The sequence below is a fragment of the Mesoplodon mirus genome, assembly GCF_964341445.2.
Source record: "Mesoplodon mirus genome assembly, chromosome: X".
Taxonomy (NCBI): domain Eukaryota; kingdom Metazoa; phylum Chordata; class Mammalia; order Artiodactyla; family Ziphiidae; genus Mesoplodon; species Mesoplodon mirus.
Genome location: NC_138981.1, coordinates 71743200 through 71764179, shown reverse-complemented (window position 1 = coordinate 71764179; position 20980 = coordinate 71743200). Strand labels below are relative to the sequence as shown.

Here is a 20980-nt window from a genome sequence, read left to right as displayed (position 1 = left end):
TTGGGTATTTCATATAAAAGGAATAATCAAAATGTGGTCTTTGGTGACTGAATTCTTTCACTTTGCATGTTTTCAAGATTCATCCATGTTTTAGCATGTGTCAATACTTCATTGATTTTTGTTACTAAATAATAGTCCATTTATGGATGTATAACCTTTTATTTATCCATTCATCAACTGATGGACATTTTTCAATTTTGAAAAATGCTGCTGTAAATATCTGGGTACAAATCTGTGTGGACATATGTGTTCATTTCTTTGAGTATATAAAGAAGAGTAGAATTGCTGAGCACATGGTAACTCTGTTTAACTTTTTGAAGAACTGCTAAACTTTTCCAAAACAGCTGCACCATTTTACATTCCCACCAGTGATGTAAGAGGATTCCAATTTCTCTCCATCCTCCCAAACATTTGTTATTGTCCATCTGTTGGATTGTAGCCATTCTAAGGGGTGGGAAGTGTTATTTCATTGCACTCTTGATTTGTAGTTCTCCAATAATTAGTGTTGCATAGTATTTTTTCATGTGCTTATTGGCCATTTCTCTATCTTCTTGAAGAAATGACTAAAGTCTTTCTTCATTTATAAATTGTATTATTTGCTATTTTATTGTTGAATTGCAAGAGATATTTATATATTCTGGATACAAGTTCCTTATCAGAGATATGATTTGCAAACATTTTCTTCCATTCCATGGATTGTCTTTTCACTATCTTGATTGTATCATTTGCAGCACAAGTTTTTAATTTTGAGAAAGTCCAATACATCTATTTTTTCTTTACTCGTGATTTTGGTATCATATGTAAGAAACCATTGACTAATACAAGGTCTTTAATATTTACACCCACATTGTCTTCTAAAGAGTTTTATATTTGTATCTATTACATTTAGATTTAGGATCCATTTGAGTTAATTTTTTATATGTTGTTAATTAGGTATCCAAGTTCATTCTTGTGCATGGGGATATCCAGTTGTCCCATACTCATTTATGGAATATGCTATCCTTTCCCCCATTAAATTGACTTGGCATCCTTGTCCATCAAGCTACCATAAATGTAAGGGCAAATATGTAGACTCTCAGTTTTATTCCATTAATCTATTTATCTGTCTTTATGCTAGTACCACACTGTCTTGATTATTATAACATTTTAGTTAAGTTGTGAAATCAGGAGTGTGAGTCTTTAAACTTTTCTTTTCAAGAAAGTTTTAGCTGTTTGTGATCTTTTGCTTTTCCATATGAGATTTAGGTTAAGCTTGTTAATTTCTGTTAAAAAAAGATCCCACTGGAATTTTTACAGAAAATTCATTGAATATGTAGGACACTTTAGGTATTATTGCCATGTAAACAAAACTGTCTTCTGGTCAATAATCATGGGATCCTTTTCAATTTATATCCTCTTTAATTTCTTTTTCAAAAAATTTTATTGGAGTATAGTTGATGTACAATGTTGTGTTAACATTCAGGTGTACAGCAAAGTGAATCAATTATACATATACATATATCCACTCTTTGTTTAGATTATTTTCCCATACAGAACAGTACAGAGTACTTAGTAGATTTCCCTGTGCTATACAGCACGTCCTTATTAGTTATCTATTTTATATATAGTAGTGTGTTTATGTCAATCCCAACCTCCCAATTTATCCCTCCCCCACTTATCCCCTTGTAACCATGTTTGTTTTCTACATATGTGACTCTACTTCTGTTTTCTAAATAAGTTCATTTATACCCTTTTGTTTTTTAGATTTCACACATAAGCAATATCATATGGTATTTGTCTTTCTGTGTCTGACTTACTTCACTCACTATGACAATCTCTAGGTCCATCCATGTTGCCACAAATGTCATTATTTTGTTATTTTATGCAATAGTCCATTGTATATATGTACTGCATCTTCTTTATCCATTCCTCTTTTGATGAACCTTTAGGTTGCTTCCATGTCCCAGCTACTGTAAATAGTGATGCAGTGAACACTGTTCTGCATGTATCTTTTTGAATTATGGTTTTCTCCAGAAATATGCCCAGGAGTTGGGTTGCTGGGTAATATGGTAGTTCTATTTTTAGTTTTTTAAGGAACCTCCATACTGGTCTCCATAGTGGCTGTACCAATTGACATTCCCACCAACAGTGTAGGAGGGTTCCCCTTTATCCATACCCTCTCCAGGATTTATTGTTTGTAATTTTTTTAATGATAGCCATTTTGACTGGTGTGAGGTGAAACCTCATTGTAGTTTTGATTTGCATTTTTCTAATAATTAGCAATGTTAAGCATCTTTACATGTGCTTTTTGTCCACCTGTATGTCTTCTTTGGAGAAAAGTCTATTTAGATTTTCAGCCCATTTTTTGATTGTTTTTTTGATATTGAGGTTCATTAACTGTTTGTATAGTTTGGAGATTAATCCCTTGTGGGTTGCTTCATTTGGAAATATTTTCTCCCACTCTGAGGATTCTCTTTTTGTTTTGTTTATGGCTTCCTTCATTGTGCAAAAGTTTTTAAGTTTAATTAGATCCCATTTGTTTATTTTTGTTTTTATTTTCACTTTCACTATGCTAGGAGGTGGATCAAAAAACAGTTTTCTGTGCTTTATATCAAAGAGTGTTCTACCTATGTTTTATTCTAAGAGTTTGATAGTTTCTGGCCTTACATTTACGTCTTTAACCCATTTTGAGTTTATTTTTGAGTATGGTGTTAGGGAGTGTCATAACTTCATTATTTTACATGTAGCTCTCCAGTTTTCCCAGCACCACTTTTTGAAGAGACTGTTTTTTCTCCATTGTATATTCTTGCCTCTTTAGTCATAGATTACGTGACCATAGGTGCGTGGGTTTATCTCTGGGCTTTCTATCCTGTTCCATTGATCTATATTTCTATGTTGTGCTAGTACCATACTGTCTTGATGACTGTAGCTTTGTAGTATAGTCTAAAGTCAGGGAGCCTGATTCCTCCAGCTCCGTTTTTCTGCCTCAGGATTCCTGTGACTATTCATGGCCTTTTCTGTTTCCATACAAATTGTAAAATATTTTGTTCTACTTCTGTGAAAAATGTCATTGGTAATTTGTTAAGGATTGCATTGAATCTGTAGATTGCTTTGGGTAGTATAGTCATTTTCTCAATATTGATTCTTCCAATCTAAGACTATGGTATATCTCTTCATCTGTTTGTGTCATCTTTGATTTAGTTCAGCGACATCTTGTAGTTTTCTGCGTATAGGTCTTTGCCTCCTTTGGTAGGTTTATTCCTAGGTATTTTATTCTTCATGATGTGATGGTAAATGGGATTGTTTCCTTAATTTCTCTTTCTGGTCTTTCATTGTTAGTGTATAGGAATGCAAGTGATTTCTGTGTATTAATTTTGTATCCTGCAACTTTACCAAATTCACTGATTAGCTTTATTAGTTTAATGGTAGAATCTTTAGGATATTCTATGTATATATCATGTCATCTGCAAACAGTGACAGCTTTACTTCTTTTCTGATATGGATTCTTTTCATTTCTTTTTTCTTCTGTGATTGCTGTGGCTGAAACTTCCAAAACTATGTTGAATAACAGTGGTGAGAGTGGGAAACCCTGTCTTGTTCCTGATCTTAGTGGAAATGGTTTGTTTTTCACTATTGAGAATGATGTTGCCTGTGGGTTTGTCGTATATGGCCTTTATTATGGTGAGGTAAGTTCCCTCTCTGCCTACTTTCTGGATATTTTTTTATCATAAATGGGTGTTGAATTTTGTCAAAAGCTTCTCCTGTATCTATTGAGATTATCATATGGTTTTTATCCTTCAATTTGTTAATATGGTGTACCACATTGATTGATTTTCCTCTATTGAAGAATCCTTGCATTCCTGGGATAAACCTCACTTGATCATGGTGTATGATCCTTTTAACGTGCTGTTGGATTCTGTTTGCTAGTATTTTGTTAGGATTTTTGCATCATGTTCATCACTAATATTAGCCTGTAGTTTTCTTTCTTTGTGACATCTTTGTCTGGTTTTGGTATCAGGGTGATGGTGGCCCTGTAGAATGAGTGTGGGTCTGGTCCTCCCTTTGATATATTTTGGAAGAGTTTAAGAAGAATAGGTGTTAGCTCTTCGGTAAATGTTTGATAGAATTCGCCTGTGAAGCCATCTGGTCCTGGGCTTCTGTTTTTTGGAAGATTTTTTTTTTCTTTTTTTTTCTTTTTTTTTTTTTGTGGTACACAGGCCTCTCACTGTTGTGGCCTCTCCCATTGCAGAGCACAGGCTCTGGACGTGCAGGCTCAGCAGCCATGGCTCATGGGCCCAGCCATTCCGTGGCATGTGGGGTCTTCCTGGACGGGAGCACGAACCCGTGTCCCTGCATCGGCAGGCAGACTCCCAACCACTGCGCCACCAGGGAAGCCCTGTTGGAAGATTTTGAATCACAGTTTCAACTTCAGTGCTTGTGCTTGGTCTGTTTATATTTTCTGTTTCTTCCTGGTTCAATCTTGGAAGGTTGTGCTTTTCTAAGAATTTGTCCATTTCTTCCAGGTTGTCCATTTTATTGGCATACAGTTGCTTGTAGTAATCTCTTATGATTCTTTGTATTTCTACAATGTCAGTCATTACTTCTTTTTCATTTCTAATTCTGTTGATTTGAGTCTTCTACTTTTTTTTCTTCATGAGTCCAGCTAATGGTTTATCAATTTTGTTTATCTTCTCATACAAGCAGCTTTTAGTTTTATTGATCTTTGCTTTCGTTTCCTTCATTTCTTTTTTATTTATTTCTGATCTGATCTTTATGATTTCTTTCCTTCTGCTAACTGTGGGGTTTTTTTTTGTCATTGTTCTTCTTTCTCTAATTGCTTTAGGTGTAAGGTTAGGTTGTTTATTTAAGGTTTTTCTTGTTTCTTGAGGTAGGATTTTATTACTATAAACTTCCCTTTTAGAAGTGCTTTTGCTGCATCCCATGGGTTTTGGGTAATCATGTTTTCATTGTCATTTGTTGTTAGGTATTTTTTGATTTCCTCTTTGATTTCTTCAGTGATCCCTTGGTTATTTAGTAGTGTATTGTTTAGCCTCCATGTATTGGTATTTTTTACAGATTTTTTTTTCCTGTAATTGACATCTAGTCCCATAGTGTTGTGGTCAGAAAAGATGTATGATACAATTTCAATTGTCTTAAATTTACCAAGGCTTGATTTGTGACCCAAGATATGGCTTATCCTGCAGAATGTTCCATGATCACTTGAGAAGAAAGTGTATTCTGTTGTTTTTGGAGAGAATGTCCTATAAATATCCATTAAGTCCATCTTGTTTAACATATCATTTAAAGCTTGTGTTTCCTTAGTTATTTTCATTTTGGATGATCTGTCCATTGGTGAAAATGGGGTGTTAATGTCTCCTACTATTATTGTGTTACTGTCAATTTCCCCTCTTATGGCTGTTAGCATTTGCCTTAAGTGTTGAGGTGCTCCTAAGTTGGGTGCATAAAGATTTACAATTGTTATATCTTCTTCTTGGATTGATCCCTTGATCATTATGTAGTGTCTTCCTTTTCTCTTATAACAGTCTTTATTTTAAAGTCTATTATGTCTGATATGAGAGCTGCTACTCCAGCTTTCTTTTGATTTCCATTTGCATGGAATATCTTTTTCCATTCCCTCACTTTCTGTCTGTATGTGTCCCTAGGTCTGAAGTGGGTCTCTTGTAGACAGTATATATATGGGTCTTGTTTTATTATCCATTCCACCAGTCTATGTCTTTTGGTTGGAGCATTTAATCCATTTACATTTAAGTTAGTTATCGATATGTATGTTCCTATTCCCATTTTCTAAATTGTTTTAGGTTTGTTATTGTAGGTCTTTCCCTTCTCTTGTGTTTCCTGCCTAGAGAAGTTCCTTTGGCGTTTGCTGTAAAGCTGGTTTTGTGCTGCTGAATTCTCTTAGCTTTTTCTTGTCTCTGAAGGTTTTAATTTCTCTTTTGAATCTGAATGAGATCTTTGGTGGATCGAGTAATCTTGGTTGTAGATTTTTCCCTTTCATCACTTAAATATGTCCTTCCACTCCCTTCTGAATTGTAGAGTTTCTGCTAAAAGATCAGCTGTTAGCCTTATGGGGATCCCCTTGTATGTTATTTGTTGTTTTTCCTTTGCTGCATTTCATATTTTTTCTTTGTATTTAATTTTTGATAGTTTGATTAATATGTGTCTTGGCATATTTCTCCTTGGATTTATTCTGTATGGGACTCTCTGTGCTTCCTGGACTTGATTGATCATTTCCTTTCCCATATTAGGGAAGTTTTCAACTATAATCTCTTCCAATATTTTCTCAGTCCCTTTCTTTTTCTCTTCTTCTTCTGTGACCCCTATAATTCACATATTGGTGTGTTTAATGTCCCTGAGGTCTCTGAGACTGTCCTCTATTCTTTTCATTCTTTTTTCTTCATTCGGCTCTGTGGTAGTTATTTCCACTATTTTATCTTCCAGGTCACTTATCCGATCTTCTGCCTCAGTTATTCTGATGTTGATTCCTTCTAGAGAATTTTTAATTTCATTTATTGTGTTGTTCATCATTGTTTTTTTTTTTTGCTCTTTCATTCTTCTAGGTCCTTGTTGAATGTTTCTTGTATTTTATCCATTTTACTTGCAAGATTTTGGATCATCTTTACTATCATTACTCTGAATTCTTTTTCAAGTAGACTGCCTATTTCCTCTTCATTTGTTTGGTCTGGTGAGTTTTACCTTGATCCTTCATCTGCTTTGTGTTTCTCTGTCTTCTCATTTTGCTTAACTTAATGTGTTTGGGGTTTCCTTTTCACAGGCTGCAGGTTCATTGTTCCCGTTGTTTTTGGTGTCTGCCCCCAGTGGGTAAGGTTGGTTCAGTGGGTTGTGTAGGCTTCCTGGTGGAGGGGACTGGTGCCTGTGTTCTAGTGGCTGAGACTAGATCTTTTCTTTCTGGTGGGCAGGACTATGTCCAGTGGTGTGTTTTGGGGTGTGTGTGAACTTATTATGATTTTAGGCTGCCTCTCTGCTAGTGGGTGGGGTTGTGTTCCTGTCTTACTGGTTGGCATAGGGTGTTTAGCACTGGAACTTCCTGGTCATTGAGTGAAACTTTGTCTTAGCATTGAGAAGGAGATTGCTGGGAGAACTCTTGCTGATTGATATTATGAGGGGCTGTTAGGTCTCTGGTGGACCATTGTCCTGAATTCAGCTCTCCCAACTCAGAAGCTCAGGCCTGACACCTGTCCAGAGAACCAAGATCCTGTCAGCCACACAGCTCAGAAGAAAAGTGAGAAAAGAAAAAAGAAAGAAAATAAATAAAGTTATTAAGATAAAAAATTAAAAAATATATTATAATAAAGTAATTAATTAAAAAAGGAAGACAGCAACTAAACGTATAAACTAATCCATCAATGATAAGAAGTGCTAGAAACTATACTAAAAAGACTGGACAGAGAGAACCGTAGGACAAATGGTAAAAGCAAACCTATACAGACAAAATCACACAAAGTAGCATATACATACACACTCACAAAAACGGAAAAAGGAAAACAAATTTATATATATATATATATATATATATATATATATATGGAAGAGAGAAACCAAATCAATAAACGAATCTACCAATGATAATAAGCTCTAAATACTAAATTAAGATAAACATAATACTAGAAACAAATTAGTAGCAGAAAGCAAACCCCATTTCTATAGTTGCTCCCAAAGTCCACTACCTCAGGTTTGGGATGATTCATTGTCTATTCAGGTGTTCCACAGATGCAGGGTACATCGAATTGATTGTGGAGATTTAATCCACTGCTCCTGAGGCTGCTGGAAGAAATTTCCCTTTCTCTTCTTTGTTCACACAGATCCTGGGATTCTGCTTTGGATTTGGCCCTGCCTCTGCATGTAGGTCACCCTCTGGCATCTGTTCTTCGCCCAGGCAGGAGGGGGTTAAAAGATCAGCTGATTAGGGGGCTCTGGCTCACTCAGGCCGGGGGACGGGAGGGGTACAGAATGCAGGGCTAGCCTGTGGCAGCAGAGGCCAGCAGTGACGTTGCCACAGCCTGAGGTGTGCTGTGTGTTCTCTTGAGGAAGTTGTCCCTGGATCACAGGACCCTGGCAGTTGTGGGCTGCACAGGCTCCTGGGATGGGTGGTGTAGATAGTGACCTGTGCTTGCACACAGGATTCTTGGTGGCTGCAGCAGCAGTGTTAGCGTTTCATGTCCGTCTGTGATGTACACGCTGATAGCTGTGGCTCACACCAGTCTCTGAAGCTCGTTTAGGCAGTGCTCTGAATCCTCTCTCCTCACACAGCCTTTTGGGAAGTCTGAGGTCTCCTGCCAGTATTCAGTAGGTGTTGTGTAGGAGTTGTTCCACATGTAGATTTTTTTTTTCCTTGATACACAGGCCTCTCACTGTTGTGGCCTCTCCCTTTGTGGAGCACAGGCTCCGGACTCGCAGGCTCAGCGGCCATGGCTCATGGGCCCAGCTGCTCCAAGGCATGTGGGATCCTCCCAGACTGGGGCATGAACCCATGTCCCCTGCATCGGCAGGTGGACTCTCAACCACTGCTCCACCAGGGAAGCCCTGTAGATGTATTTTTGTTGTATTTGTGGGAAGGAAGGTGTTCTCCACGTCTTATTCCTCTGCCCTCTTAAAGGTCCTCCGCCTCTAGTGTATTTTTATTTGCATTATTGTGTTGTTCATCTCTGTTTGTTCTTTAGTTTTTCTAGGTGTTTGTTAAACTTTTCTTGTATCTTCTCGATCCATGCCTCCATTCTTTTTCTGTGATCTTGGATCATCTTTACTATCATTACTCTGAATATTTTTTAAGACATTACTTATCTCCTCTTCATCTAGTTGTTCTTGTAGGTTTTTTTCTTGCTCCTTTGCCTGCAACATATTTCTTTGTCATCTCATTTCATCAGACTTACTGTGTTTGTGGTCTCCTTTCCACAGCCTGCAGGAATTTACTTCCTTTTGCTTCTGTTGTCTGCTGCCTGGTGGGTGAAGTTGGTCCTTTGGCTTGTTCTGTTATCCCATTGGTAAGGTGTTTGGTTTGTGTTGTGGTGATCAGAGCCTGCCCTGGATATTGAGAGGACCTCCCCTTTGCTCCCAGTGGCTGTGTGGGGTTTTCTCCCTATTTGTTGGAGTAGAGGTCCCTAGATCTTTTTCTTGGCTGTGATTCTGATCTGCAGTGTGGTGTGAGGTACGTGGGATTGGAGGACACCCACTGGGAGAGAAGCCAATGAGTGGTCCTCCTCTGGAGGTGTTCACTGTGTATGTGCTCTGTTGTGTCCCCTTTCATCCATTGTGTGGACTCAGAAAGTACACTGTTCTTGGCACTGCTTTTGGTCCCACCTTAACTGTAGGTATGCCAGCAATTGGCCCTGGTGACTCTCAGGCATTATTTTCACCCAGTCACTGGCACAGATCCACTGAGGTCAGTTCCTAGGACTGCAGTATTCATTCACCTGGACCTGCCATGGTAGCTATGGAGGCTGCTCAGACTCTGGTGTGGCGCATTCCCTGTGTGTACATGCCCACAAATCCCACAGCTGCTAATGCCATATCTATCCGAGTACAGGAGTTCTTGTTGTCCTTTTGGATGTTTCACAGGTGCTGAATTTAGGAAGCCATCAGCAGAAGTGTAACTCCACAGTTCGTTCAGCTCCGAGGAGAGATTTCAGCTCTTCATCCTTAGTCACACAGCCCCTGGCTCTCAGTGGTAGTTTCAGCCCCTACTCTGGGTGAATTTCCTAGTGGTGGGAGCTATCCCTCTCCTTCTGGGACAGTGAGGCAGGTCCGGGCACCCACTGTCAGATTTCCCTGTAGCAAGAGCTATCCACGTGCTCCCTGGATAGTGGGGCAGGTCCTGGCACCCGCTGATGGATTTCCTAGTAGTGAGAGGTTTCTGTGTGCTCCTGGGACAGCAGGTCAAGTCCTAGCACACACTGACAGGTCCCAGCACCCACTGGTGGATTTTCTTGTAGTGAGAGCTATCGGGGCACTCCTGAGACAGTCAGTTGGGTTCCAGTGTCTGCCCATGTGTCTGGAAGAGGTGGCCAGTGCCTGCCTCTGGAGACCAAGATGGAGGTGGTGACTCACACCCACCCTGAGAACTCCACTAGGCAGTGTCCTGTTGACTGGGAGCACTCAGGGAAAGAAGCTTGTGGTCCCATCTCTCTCCTCATGCACCTCCCAATAATGGTGCCTTGTTTCTCTGGTGGCCCAAGGCTTCATGGTATACCTTCAGTTGCCACTGCCTGACCTTTTCAGGCTGCTTCCACACTTAACCCTGGTCCTCTCCCTGGGACCGAACTTCGGAGTCTGAGCTTCAGCACTCAACCCCCAACCTCACCAACAGAGGAGTGTCTCAGGTTGGGGAGTGCAGGGTGGCAGTGCCAGCCCTCTGTGCAGGTTACTCTCCATTATGCCTTACACGAACTGGTTGCTGCTCTCCCCTCTTAGGCTCCGAAGCTCCCCCTTCATCCAGTCTGATCTCTCCACTGTTGAGCAGACTTTCCAAGGTGTGGGAATCTTTCTTCTTTCCCAGATCCCTCCCTGTCCTGATTCCTTCCCCCCCCCCTTTGTCTTATCAGGTTATGTGGAGGTTTTCTTGTCTTTTCAGAAGTTTGAGGTCTTCTGTCAGCTCTGTTTTGTAATTTGTGTCTCTCTAGGAATTGGTGCATGTCATCTAAGTTATCAAGTATTTTTGGCATAAAATTGTCATAATACTCCTTTATTATGTTTTCAAGACAAAGGATCTCCTTTAAAATTTTAAAATTGAGATATAATAAACTTATAACATTATTTTAGTTTTGGATGTACAAAATGATGATTCACTATGTGTATACTGTTAAATGATCACCACAATAAGTCTAGTTAACACCCGTCACCATCCATAGTTACAAATTTTTTCTTATGATGAGAACATTTTAAGATTTAATCTTTTAGCAACTTTCAGTTGTCCAGTACAGTATTATTAACTATAGTCACCACACTGTTCATTACATCCCCAGGACTTATTTATTTTATAACTGGAAGTTTGTACTTTTGACCACTTTCACCCATTTTGCCCACTCCCACCCCCCACCTCTAGCAACCACCAATATATTCTCTTTATCTATGAGTTCATTTGTTTTAGACTCCATGTATAAGTGAGATAATATGATATTTGTCTTTCTCTCTCTGACTTATTTCACTTTGCTTAATGCCCTCAAGGTCCGTCCATGCTGTCATAAATGGTAGGATTTCCTTCATTTTTGGCTGAATAATATTCTAGTGTGGGGCAAGGTGGTGGTGGGATGAATTGGGAGATTAGGATTGACATATATACACTAATATGTAAAAAATAGATAACTAACAAGAACCTGCTGTATTAAAAAATAAACAAAACTTAAAAAAAACTAAAAAAAGTATTCCAGTGTGTGTGTAAATATATATATATATATATACATATATATATATTATACATTTATTATATATATATATAAAATTTTATTTATCCATTCTCATATTGATGGACACTTACATTGATTCCATGTCTTGACTATTTTAAATAATGCCACAGTGAATATGAGGGTGTAGATATATTATAGTGTTTTCATTTCCTCTTGATAAATACCCAGAAGTGACATTGCTGGATCATATGCTAGTTCTATTTTTGATGTTTTAAGGAATCTCCATACTGTTTTTCATAGTGGCTGCACCAGTTTGCATTCCCACCAACAGTGCACAAGGGTTCCCTTTTCTCCACATCTTGCCAACACTTGCTATTTCTTGTCTTATTGATAATAGACATTCTAAGACATGTGTGAGGTGATAGCTCCTCTTTCTTAATATCTGTAAATTGTGTGCTGTTTCTTTGCTAACTAGGCTGCTTAGAACTACATCAAGTTTAGTGATATTCTTAAATTTTTTCATTATTGTTTTTATCTATTTTATTTGCTTATTGGGTATATTACTTTTTTATGATTGGTATAAGTTTTAAAGTATCCCTTTTTTATCCTATCACAGTCTATCATCAAATAATATAGCTCATCACATGTAGCATACAAACTTTATGGTAGTATACTTCCATTTCCCCTTCATGATTTTTTGTTATTTTTTTCATTTATATGTACTTTTTTTTAGTCCAAATTTCTTTATTGAGGTATAGTTGATCTACAATATTAAATAAATTTTAAGTACACTATGCAGTGATTCACAATTTTAAAGGTTATATTCTATTTTTAGTTACTATAAAGTATTGGCTATATTCCCTGTTTTGTACAAAATATCCTTAGATCTTATTTCATTTTATTTTTTAACATCTTTACTGGAGTATAATTGCTTTACAATGGGGTGTTAGTTTCTGCTGTATAACAAAGTGAATAAGCTATACATAAACATATATCTCTATATCTCCTCCCTCTTGCATCTCCCTCCCATCCTCCCTATCCCACCCCTCTAGGTGGATACATAGCACCGAGCTGATCTCCCTGTGCTATGCGGCTGCTTCCCACTAGCTATCTATTTTACATTTGGTAGAGTATATATGTCCATGCCACTCTTTCACTTCGTCCCAGCTGACCCTTCCCCCACCTCGTGTTCTCAAGTCCATTCTCTATGTCTGCATCTTTATTTCTGTCCTGCTCCTAGGTTCTTCAGTACAATTTTTTTTTCTTTAGATTCCATATATATGTGTTAGCATACGGTATTTGTTTTCCTCTTTCTGACTTACTTCACTCTGTATGACAAACTCTGCATCCATCCACCTCACTACAAATAACTCAATCTTGTTTCTTTTTATGGCTGAGTAATATTCCATTATATATATGTGCCACATCTTCTTTATCCATTCATCTGTCAATGGACTTAGGTTGCTTCCATGTCCTGGCTATTGTAAACAGAGTTGCAATGAACATTTTGGTACATGACTCTTTTTGAATTATGGTGTTCTTGGTGTATATGCCCAGTAGTGGTATTGCTGGTTCGTATGGTAGCTCTATTTTTAGTTTTTAAGGAACCTCCATACTTTTCTTTATGGTGGCTGTATCAATTTACATTCCCACCAACAGTGCAAGAGTGTTCCCTTTTCTCCACACCCTCTCCAGCATTTATTGTTTGTAGATATTTTGATGATGGCCATTCTGACTGGTGTGCGGTGATACCTCATTGTAGTTTTGATTTGCATTTCTCAGATGATTAGTGATGTTGAGCATCCTTTCATGTGTTTGTTGGCAATCTGTATATCTTCTTTGGAGAAATGTCTGTTTAGGTCTTCTGCCCATTTTTGGATTAGCTTGTTTGTTTTTTTGATATTGAGCTGCATGAGCTGCTTTTACATATTGGAGATTAATCCTTTATCAGTTGCTTCATTAGCAAATATTTTCTCCCATTATGAGGGCTGTCTTTTCATCTTGTTTATGTTTTCCTTTGCTGTTCAAAAGCTTTTAAGTTTCATTAGGTCCCATTTGTTTATTTTTGTCTTTATTTCCATTACTCTAGGTGGTCGGTCAAAAAGGATCTTGCTGTGATGTATGTCACAGAGTGTTCTGCCTATGTTTTCCTCTAAGAGTTTGATACTGTCTGGCCTTACCTTTAGGTATTTAATCCATTTTGATTTTATTTTTGTGTATGGTGTTAGGGAGTGTTCTAATTTCATTCTTTTACATGTAGCTGTCCAGTTTTCCCAGCACCACTTTTTGAAGAGGCTGTCTTTTCTCCATTGTATATTCTTGCCTCCTTATCAATGATAAGTTGGCCACATATGTGTGGGTTCATCTCTGGGTTTTCTATCCTGTTCCATTGATGTATATTTCTGTTTTTGTGCCAGTACCATACTGTCTTGATGACTGTAGCTTTGTAGTATAGTCTGAAGTCAGGGAGCCTGATTCCTCCAGCTCCGTTTTTCTGTCTCAAGATTCCTTTGGCTATTTGGGTGTTTTGTGTTTCCATACAAATTGTGAAATATTTTGTTCTAGTTCTGTGAAAAATGCCATTGGTAGTTTATCTCACTACTAAGGCAATAGTCTTTTGTACTATTTGCCTGATGCCCTCTGGTATTAGGAAGTCTTTCCACTCTGGTTAGTGGAACACAGACTGGAGTTCCCTTTACTATGTGAACTCCATGAATTTGAAGACTGCACTTTTTCAATGCTTCTTTCCCTAACCTCAGTAGCTTTTTCACAAGCCTACACTGATCAGTGCTCACCCAAGGACTTGTGGTGGAACTGTCTACAGATCCCGTGACCTCTCTCCAGCTATGTAACTCTTTCCTGTCTGGTATTCTGCTCCACAAATTCTGACTCCAGGCAGTGAGCTAGGCACTTGCAGGGCTCATGTCATTTGTTTCCCTTCTCTGGGATCACTGTCTTGTGCAGCCAGTGGTCCATTATTGCAAAAGAAGCAAAAGTACTTCCCTCTTACTCTCTTGAAAATAGCAGTAGTAAATCTTTGTACCACTGAGAGGAGATTTTCTTTTTAGAAAGAGTTAAAAGTCATTCAAAGCCAAATTAATTAAATAAGGAGGATCAAACTAGGAGTGACTAAAAAGTAATGAGAGTTATTTTCTTGTCCAACTTGTAAACTAACTTTTTTTTTCTGTATAGGTACAGATCACAGTATCCAATCCTAGGCCTCCTGTATGATGACTATGAATATATACCACCAGATAGTGACACACAGACTATTGTGATTGAGAAAACAGAAGACAAATGGACTTGTGTAAGTTCACTTGGGCATTTCTCGAGGATATAATTAGGGAGAAAAAATCCTAAGGCCATTGTGTTGTGTTAGCAGAGTTTCTCAACCTCAGCACTATTAACATTTTGGGCTGGATAATTTGATGTGGGCGGACTGCCCTGCACATTGTAGGACATTCTAAAATGATGTAGAATCTCACTTTTAACACTATGAAAATGACAGCCTTTGTCTTGTTATGTTAAAAACTTCTTAGGTACTGAAAGCAGGTAAAACTAATCTATGGTTATTAAAGTCAGGAAGTGGTTGGTTATCCTCGAGGTCAGGTACTGATTGGAAGGAAACAAAAGGAGGACTACTGGGGTACTAATAATATGCTGTTTCTTGATCTGAGTGATAGTTGCATATACATGTTCAGTTTGGGAAAATTCATTTAGTTGTACACCTATATGTGCACTTTTCTTATGTTTATTATACTTCAATAAAAGTCTTAAAATGCTTAAGTATATCATGATGAGCAATAGATAAATATATCTCAATCAATTATTCTGTAGAACCTTTTGAGGAAATTTTTAAATGTAGATTTATCATTAATAAAATACTGCAGATATATAACTAATAAATTACTACAGATGTAGTTAATAAAATTAAATATCTGTTAAATAACTCACTTTAAAAAGTTATCTTTTGGTTGAACTAGCTCAAATACTTGAAAAAACCAAAAAATTCAGAAAGTTGATAGCTCTGAAGCACTTCTCTGACTACAATAAAGCCATCAATCTTGTATATATGATTATCTATCATCAGTGAAAGCAACCAACACTTAGTAACCCTAAAATAAAAATTTAAGCTTTGAAATATATTGGGCTTCTTAGGTCATTAATTAGTTAAGAATTATTTATTACTAATTATTAATTGGTAAAGGGTACTTGGTGGCCCAAGAATCAGTTGAACAACAAGAGAAAGTCAGCATAGGATTTAAAATTTGTCACTCAAAGTTTACTTGATTCTGAAATTTAATACTGAAAAGCAGTTGCTGCTACTAACCACATGTGTCTCAGAGGTGGCATCAATGTGAAGACCTACCAAATAAAGGGTCTACAGAATAATAGTCATTACTTCTCCTTTCATTAAAAGCATATAGCAATGAACATCAAACTCAATATCTGAAGGGACTAGATACTAATAGCAAATTCAAAATATATTTAAGTAAATTCACAGATGTTAGATTTGTACTTATTAACAGAGACTTTTGGACATATTTAACCTCTAACCATGACACCAAGGAGTAAATCTACTCACATCTCCCTCCCTTGTGCTTAAAATCATTTGAAACATAAACTTTGGCTAAAGTCAGACAAACCATTGTTTCATTGAATATGCGTATAAAAGTGCCCAAACAGTGCCATACATTTCCCTTGGTATTATTCATGTCAACTTAAATCATTTTTACAACTGTGTGCATACAATTACAATGTTTAAAATTAATTATAAGCTGTTCTAAACTGACTTTTTCTTTTCTTTTCTAGCCGTGAATGAATCTCCAACTCAAAGGAATTATTTTTGTCTTCATTAGTACTTTGTTATTTTTCCATAGCTAAAGCCAATCAATATTTTGAACTAAGCTACTACCCAGCAAGTCTAATGGAATTAATTAGATATACAGATGAGAGTTTCTCCAACCATTTATAAGGGATGAATCCTTTCTATCATATTTTTGTATTCAGTATAGCAACACACCACTTTTTTTAAAAAACATCTTTATTGGAGTATAATTGCTTTACAAGGGAAAACACACCACTTTTAAAACTCAATTACAGGCACTGCAGGACTTAATCCACATTTTTCAATAGGGTGCTTCCTAGACACTGAATTAACTTTGTTGGGGTAGAGATTTTACAAGTTATTCCATTAGAATATTTTTCTATGATACTAGATGTGCAATTTAGCTACAAGAGTAAATACTATGTTTTAACAACAACAACAACAAGCAATACTACTGAATTAAAAAAAAAACAGTTTAGTGCATGGTATATACAGCATATATTTGCTTTTCTCATATTAGACCTTGTGATTAAAAGAGGTGATTTATTACATGCAATTTATACCTCTTAGAGACAGAACTAAATCAAAGGTGATGATTAATTTCATTTATCAGGGAAGTGGGAAGTATATTTTTTAAAATACCTAAATCCACTAAATTGTACATTATGCTATTATGGTTCTAAGTACACATCAGTAGCTTGACAACTCTGTTCTTTTGAGGCATATCATCCCCAAATGAGCCCACCCATTTCCTTAAAAACCTGTAACAGTGGGCTTCCCTGGTGGTGCAGTTGTTGAGACTTCGCCTGCCGATGCAGGGGACACGGGTTCGTGCCCCAGTCCGGGAAGATCCCACATGCCGTGGAGCGGCTGGGCCCGTGAGCCATGGCCGTTGAGCCTACACATCCAGAGCCTGTGCTCCGCAACGGGAGAGGCCACAGCAGTGATAGGCCCACATACCGAAAAAAAAAAACCCAAAAAACAAAAACCTGTAACACTATTATTGTAGTAGCAGGTGGAAGGATGGTGGGCTTTTTTTAATAGCAGTAGACAAAACAACATTGAAATACTGTGTAAAAGCTTAGGGAATAAAAATAGCAAGAACAAATACTTGATATGTGTATTCCACTTGGGAGAGACTTTATAGTAGAATATTTAATGTACTTAGAAGTTGGTTGATTAATTGGGTTCTAATGACCTTACTAAAAGTGAACTAAATTATTTTCAAAATACATTAGTAGATAAGAATGAAATTTTAAAATGTCAAGCCCTTTGGTTAAAGTTAAGAATTAGCAAAAATTAAAATGTTTGCATTTGACAAAGTATAGATTAAGGTAACAAATAAATTTGGGTTTACATGTGAATGAGATTTTGCACTGAAATGTCTCTGCAAGTAACTATATAGAATTCTGTCATTCTTTATAATTATATTCTAATAATTATCCATTATACTAAGAAACTGTTAAGATAGCAACATATAAGGCACTACATGAAATCAAACCACAAATGAAGAGAGAAATGCTTTTAATACTTATATAAATATCCAAATAAATCTTTATATGAAGTTAAAAGCCTTATTTTGTTTTCTTAATACCTCGACTAAAATGTTAAGCTTGGGGACATCCCAGTGGTACAGTGGTTAAGACTCTGCCCTTCCACTGCAGGGGGCAAAAGTTTGATCCCTGGTCGGGGAACTAATATCCCGCATGCCATGTAGTGTGGCCAAAAACAGAAAATATATTAAAAAATATTAAATATTAATCTCTATAATGTGGATTGATACAATTCCAGTCTTATTAGTTATTTTGTGATAGAAAATGTTAATATTCTTTATGAGCTATGTAGTCCTTGCATTTTTTCCCTTGGTGTAGGAACAACAGGGTAATTTCTCCTCTGCTAACTACTCATATGTGTAACTGTAATTATGCCATGTTATCTACCCACTGTATATAAGTGGAAGTTTTTAGTAGCTTGATAGAAAAGTGCCATCATAACTGTCTGAAAATTAGAACAAGTGTGATTTTTCTAAAATACTCTTAAATAAAAATAACAGTGTCCAAAATTTGGGATAGTTAAGAAGTCAGCACTTCATTGGTTCACTTGATCCATGCATAGTGAGAAATGGGGGTCATAACAAGGTGCTTATTATACTTAACAAAGTTAAATGTATGTATTTCTTTTCCAATTTTTGATTAAGTTCAATAGAAATAGTAGTGATTTTTTCCTCTCACAAGTTTCGCACAACTTATCTCTGAAAACTGCAAAGATATTGTCAGATGAGGAATGCCTGTTTATCTAATTTCTATTCCCAGCATATTTTGCTTTAGATTTTGAATAAAATGGAGACTGTGCAATGACATGCAAAGTAATTTGTTTAAGTGTGTAAATAAAATATATATCTGTATGGTCTTTGTGGAAGTCCTAGTAGGAAACATGCGGAATGTAGTTTTAGCTTAGCTGTATACTTTTGTCAGGAAGTTATTATCATGTGAATGCTTATGTTAGAGCTAACAAGCACCACTATAAAAATAATCCTGATGTGGACTACTAGAGACCACAGTTTAACATAGTTGGACCTCTGGTTGATGCAGCTTTCTGCTTTAAATGAGAATTTCTTTGCTTACAAACCTAGTCTTCTAAGTTCTGTAATTCACTAAGTTCATAACTAGATGCCATAAAGCATTCTTCCTATCTTTGTAATGGTGCTTTAACTGTTATACTTTGTTTTTACACAAACAGTACAAAAGGAAAAAAATAAAGCTCAAAAAATTGCATGTCACCACCCAATTTAGATCACTTTAACAAAAAGCCATTGTCACTTCTTTCCTGTTATAATCTACAAAGATAACATGTAGACATAATTCCCTCAAAAGTAAATAATAAGCCATGAAAAGACTTCCCTACGAGGTTTCTCTCTCCCACCACACACCATTACTGAATTTATTGGATTTCCATAGGACTTTTTTGTCCAATAAAAAAGTACAACGTATTTCAAGCCCATCCTAGGATAAATAAAATATATTTTTTAAAAACAAAGAATGGAATAAACAACTACATCTGTCTTATAAAACCATTAATCTTTAGTGACAAAATAAGACATACTGCTTTTGAGTCTACAAAGGAAGACTGGAATCGTTGTATGACATAATTATAATACATGATGGCCAGGCAGTCTTGGTAATCTTGGATTGGTCTCTTGTAGATGAGATGTTAAGTCCAGTTCTTAAACTCTGCTGTTTTCCTTCAAAAATTCTTAAAAATCTGTCTGGGATTTACTTCAAATTAAGCCAGTGAGAGAAGGGAGTATCAAAATAAACCAATGAGAGGCAGGTTGGTGAAACCAGGAGTGAGGAAGAGTAAAAATGAAACAAAATTGGCCATGAAGTGATGATTGCTGAAGCTGGGTAATGGCTATATGGGGGTTCATTATATTGTATGTGGTTGAATTTTTTTTACAATAAAAGTTATCTGTCATACTACATCTATCATACATATCTTTAAGGGAAGGCCAAGGTTCAAACTGGTGGTTGTCCTGTATGAGACGTGAATTGGAGAGGCCTACCTGAATAATTCTAAATATTTTCCTCTCTGTCATGGTATAGGCCACTTAGAAGTGACAATCAGACAAATCCATCTCCACATAATGACCCTAATGACACTTAACTGTCCTGTAAAAGTGCCTTTTTTTCCCTTTTGTTTGTAACATGGGCTGAATTCTTATGTGTTCTATCTTGGCTGTTTTCTAGGCCCAATTTATAAGAAAGAAAATCCATTTGCTTTTCTCCAGCACCACTGTAAGCACGAACAACTGGAATACCCTCTCCACATGGCTGCCTGCTTCCTTTGGGCCCTGTACAATACATTCCTCACACAGCCTCTACAGTGATCTTCAAAACGTAAATCACATCATATCATTCCTTTCCTTAAAACCCTCCAATGACTTCCCATTTAAAATTCTCACAGGTGTCATCCCTTATCAGTCTCCCTTCACCATGATCCAGCCAAAGCTGGTACCATCTCAGGTTGTTCGCATTTGCATGTGTGTTTCTCTGCCTTGAATGCTCTTGAACTTGCATGAGGTTTTCATGACTGGTTCTTTCCTGCCACTCATGTCTCAGCTCAAATGCCAAGTCCTCAGTATGGATCTCCTCTATCTACTCACCCATAGATATTTGTTTAAGCAAAGTTGGCAAAGTGTACGGGAATTACACTAGGGGCTTTTTCTAACACCTTACTATTTCTATGGTGGTAACACATTGGGGGCTTGCTAGAAATGCAGAATTGTAGGCCCCGGCCTACACCTATGGAATTAGAATATATATTCTAACAAGATCTCTAGATGAACTCTATAGAATTAAAGCTTAAAGGACCGGTCTAACATGTAATGGCTAATAGATTCTTTTTCTCTTAGTGATCTTTAAAGAATAGCCCAATTGACAGAGTCTTAGCAATAGCGCTATATATTATATCCAGGTACATGGATTCTACTGAATGCTGACTAGTTTGAATACAGCACGTTATTTTTATGCTCATTTGCAGAAATCTTTCCCAAATACTTGATTTAATACTTTTCCTTTTGAATGTATATTGGTCTATTGGGAATATAATTAGATTCATTTTTCAGGATTGTGTTACTTAAGCAGGTTAAGAATTTTTAGTTTTCTCTGTAATACTAAGTCTCAAGTCTTAAGATGGGCAACTTTAAAGCATTCCATCACGGTTTTAGCAAAAACACAAAATTTTGAGGAATAATCATGCCATAGTCATCATAATTGTTTAAATTCCTAGCTCATGC

At 36.9% G+C, this 20980-nt stretch overlaps 1 protein-coding gene across 1 annotated transcript in view; it reads left to right on the top strand.

The window, feature by feature from the left end:
- Positions 1–16265, top strand: part of POF1B (POF1B actin binding protein) — an 87773-nt gene extending 71508 nt beyond the window's left edge. The window contains exons 16-17 of the mRNA XM_082609884.1: positions 14550–14664; positions 16170–16265. Of these exons, the coding sequence (XP_082466010.1) occupies positions 14550–14664; positions 16170–16175 (121 nt within the window). The 3' untranslated portion in view covers positions 16176–16265. The remainder of the gene's footprint in view (positions 1–14549; positions 14665–16169) is intronic.
- Positions 16266–20980: the final 4715 nt, after the last annotated feature.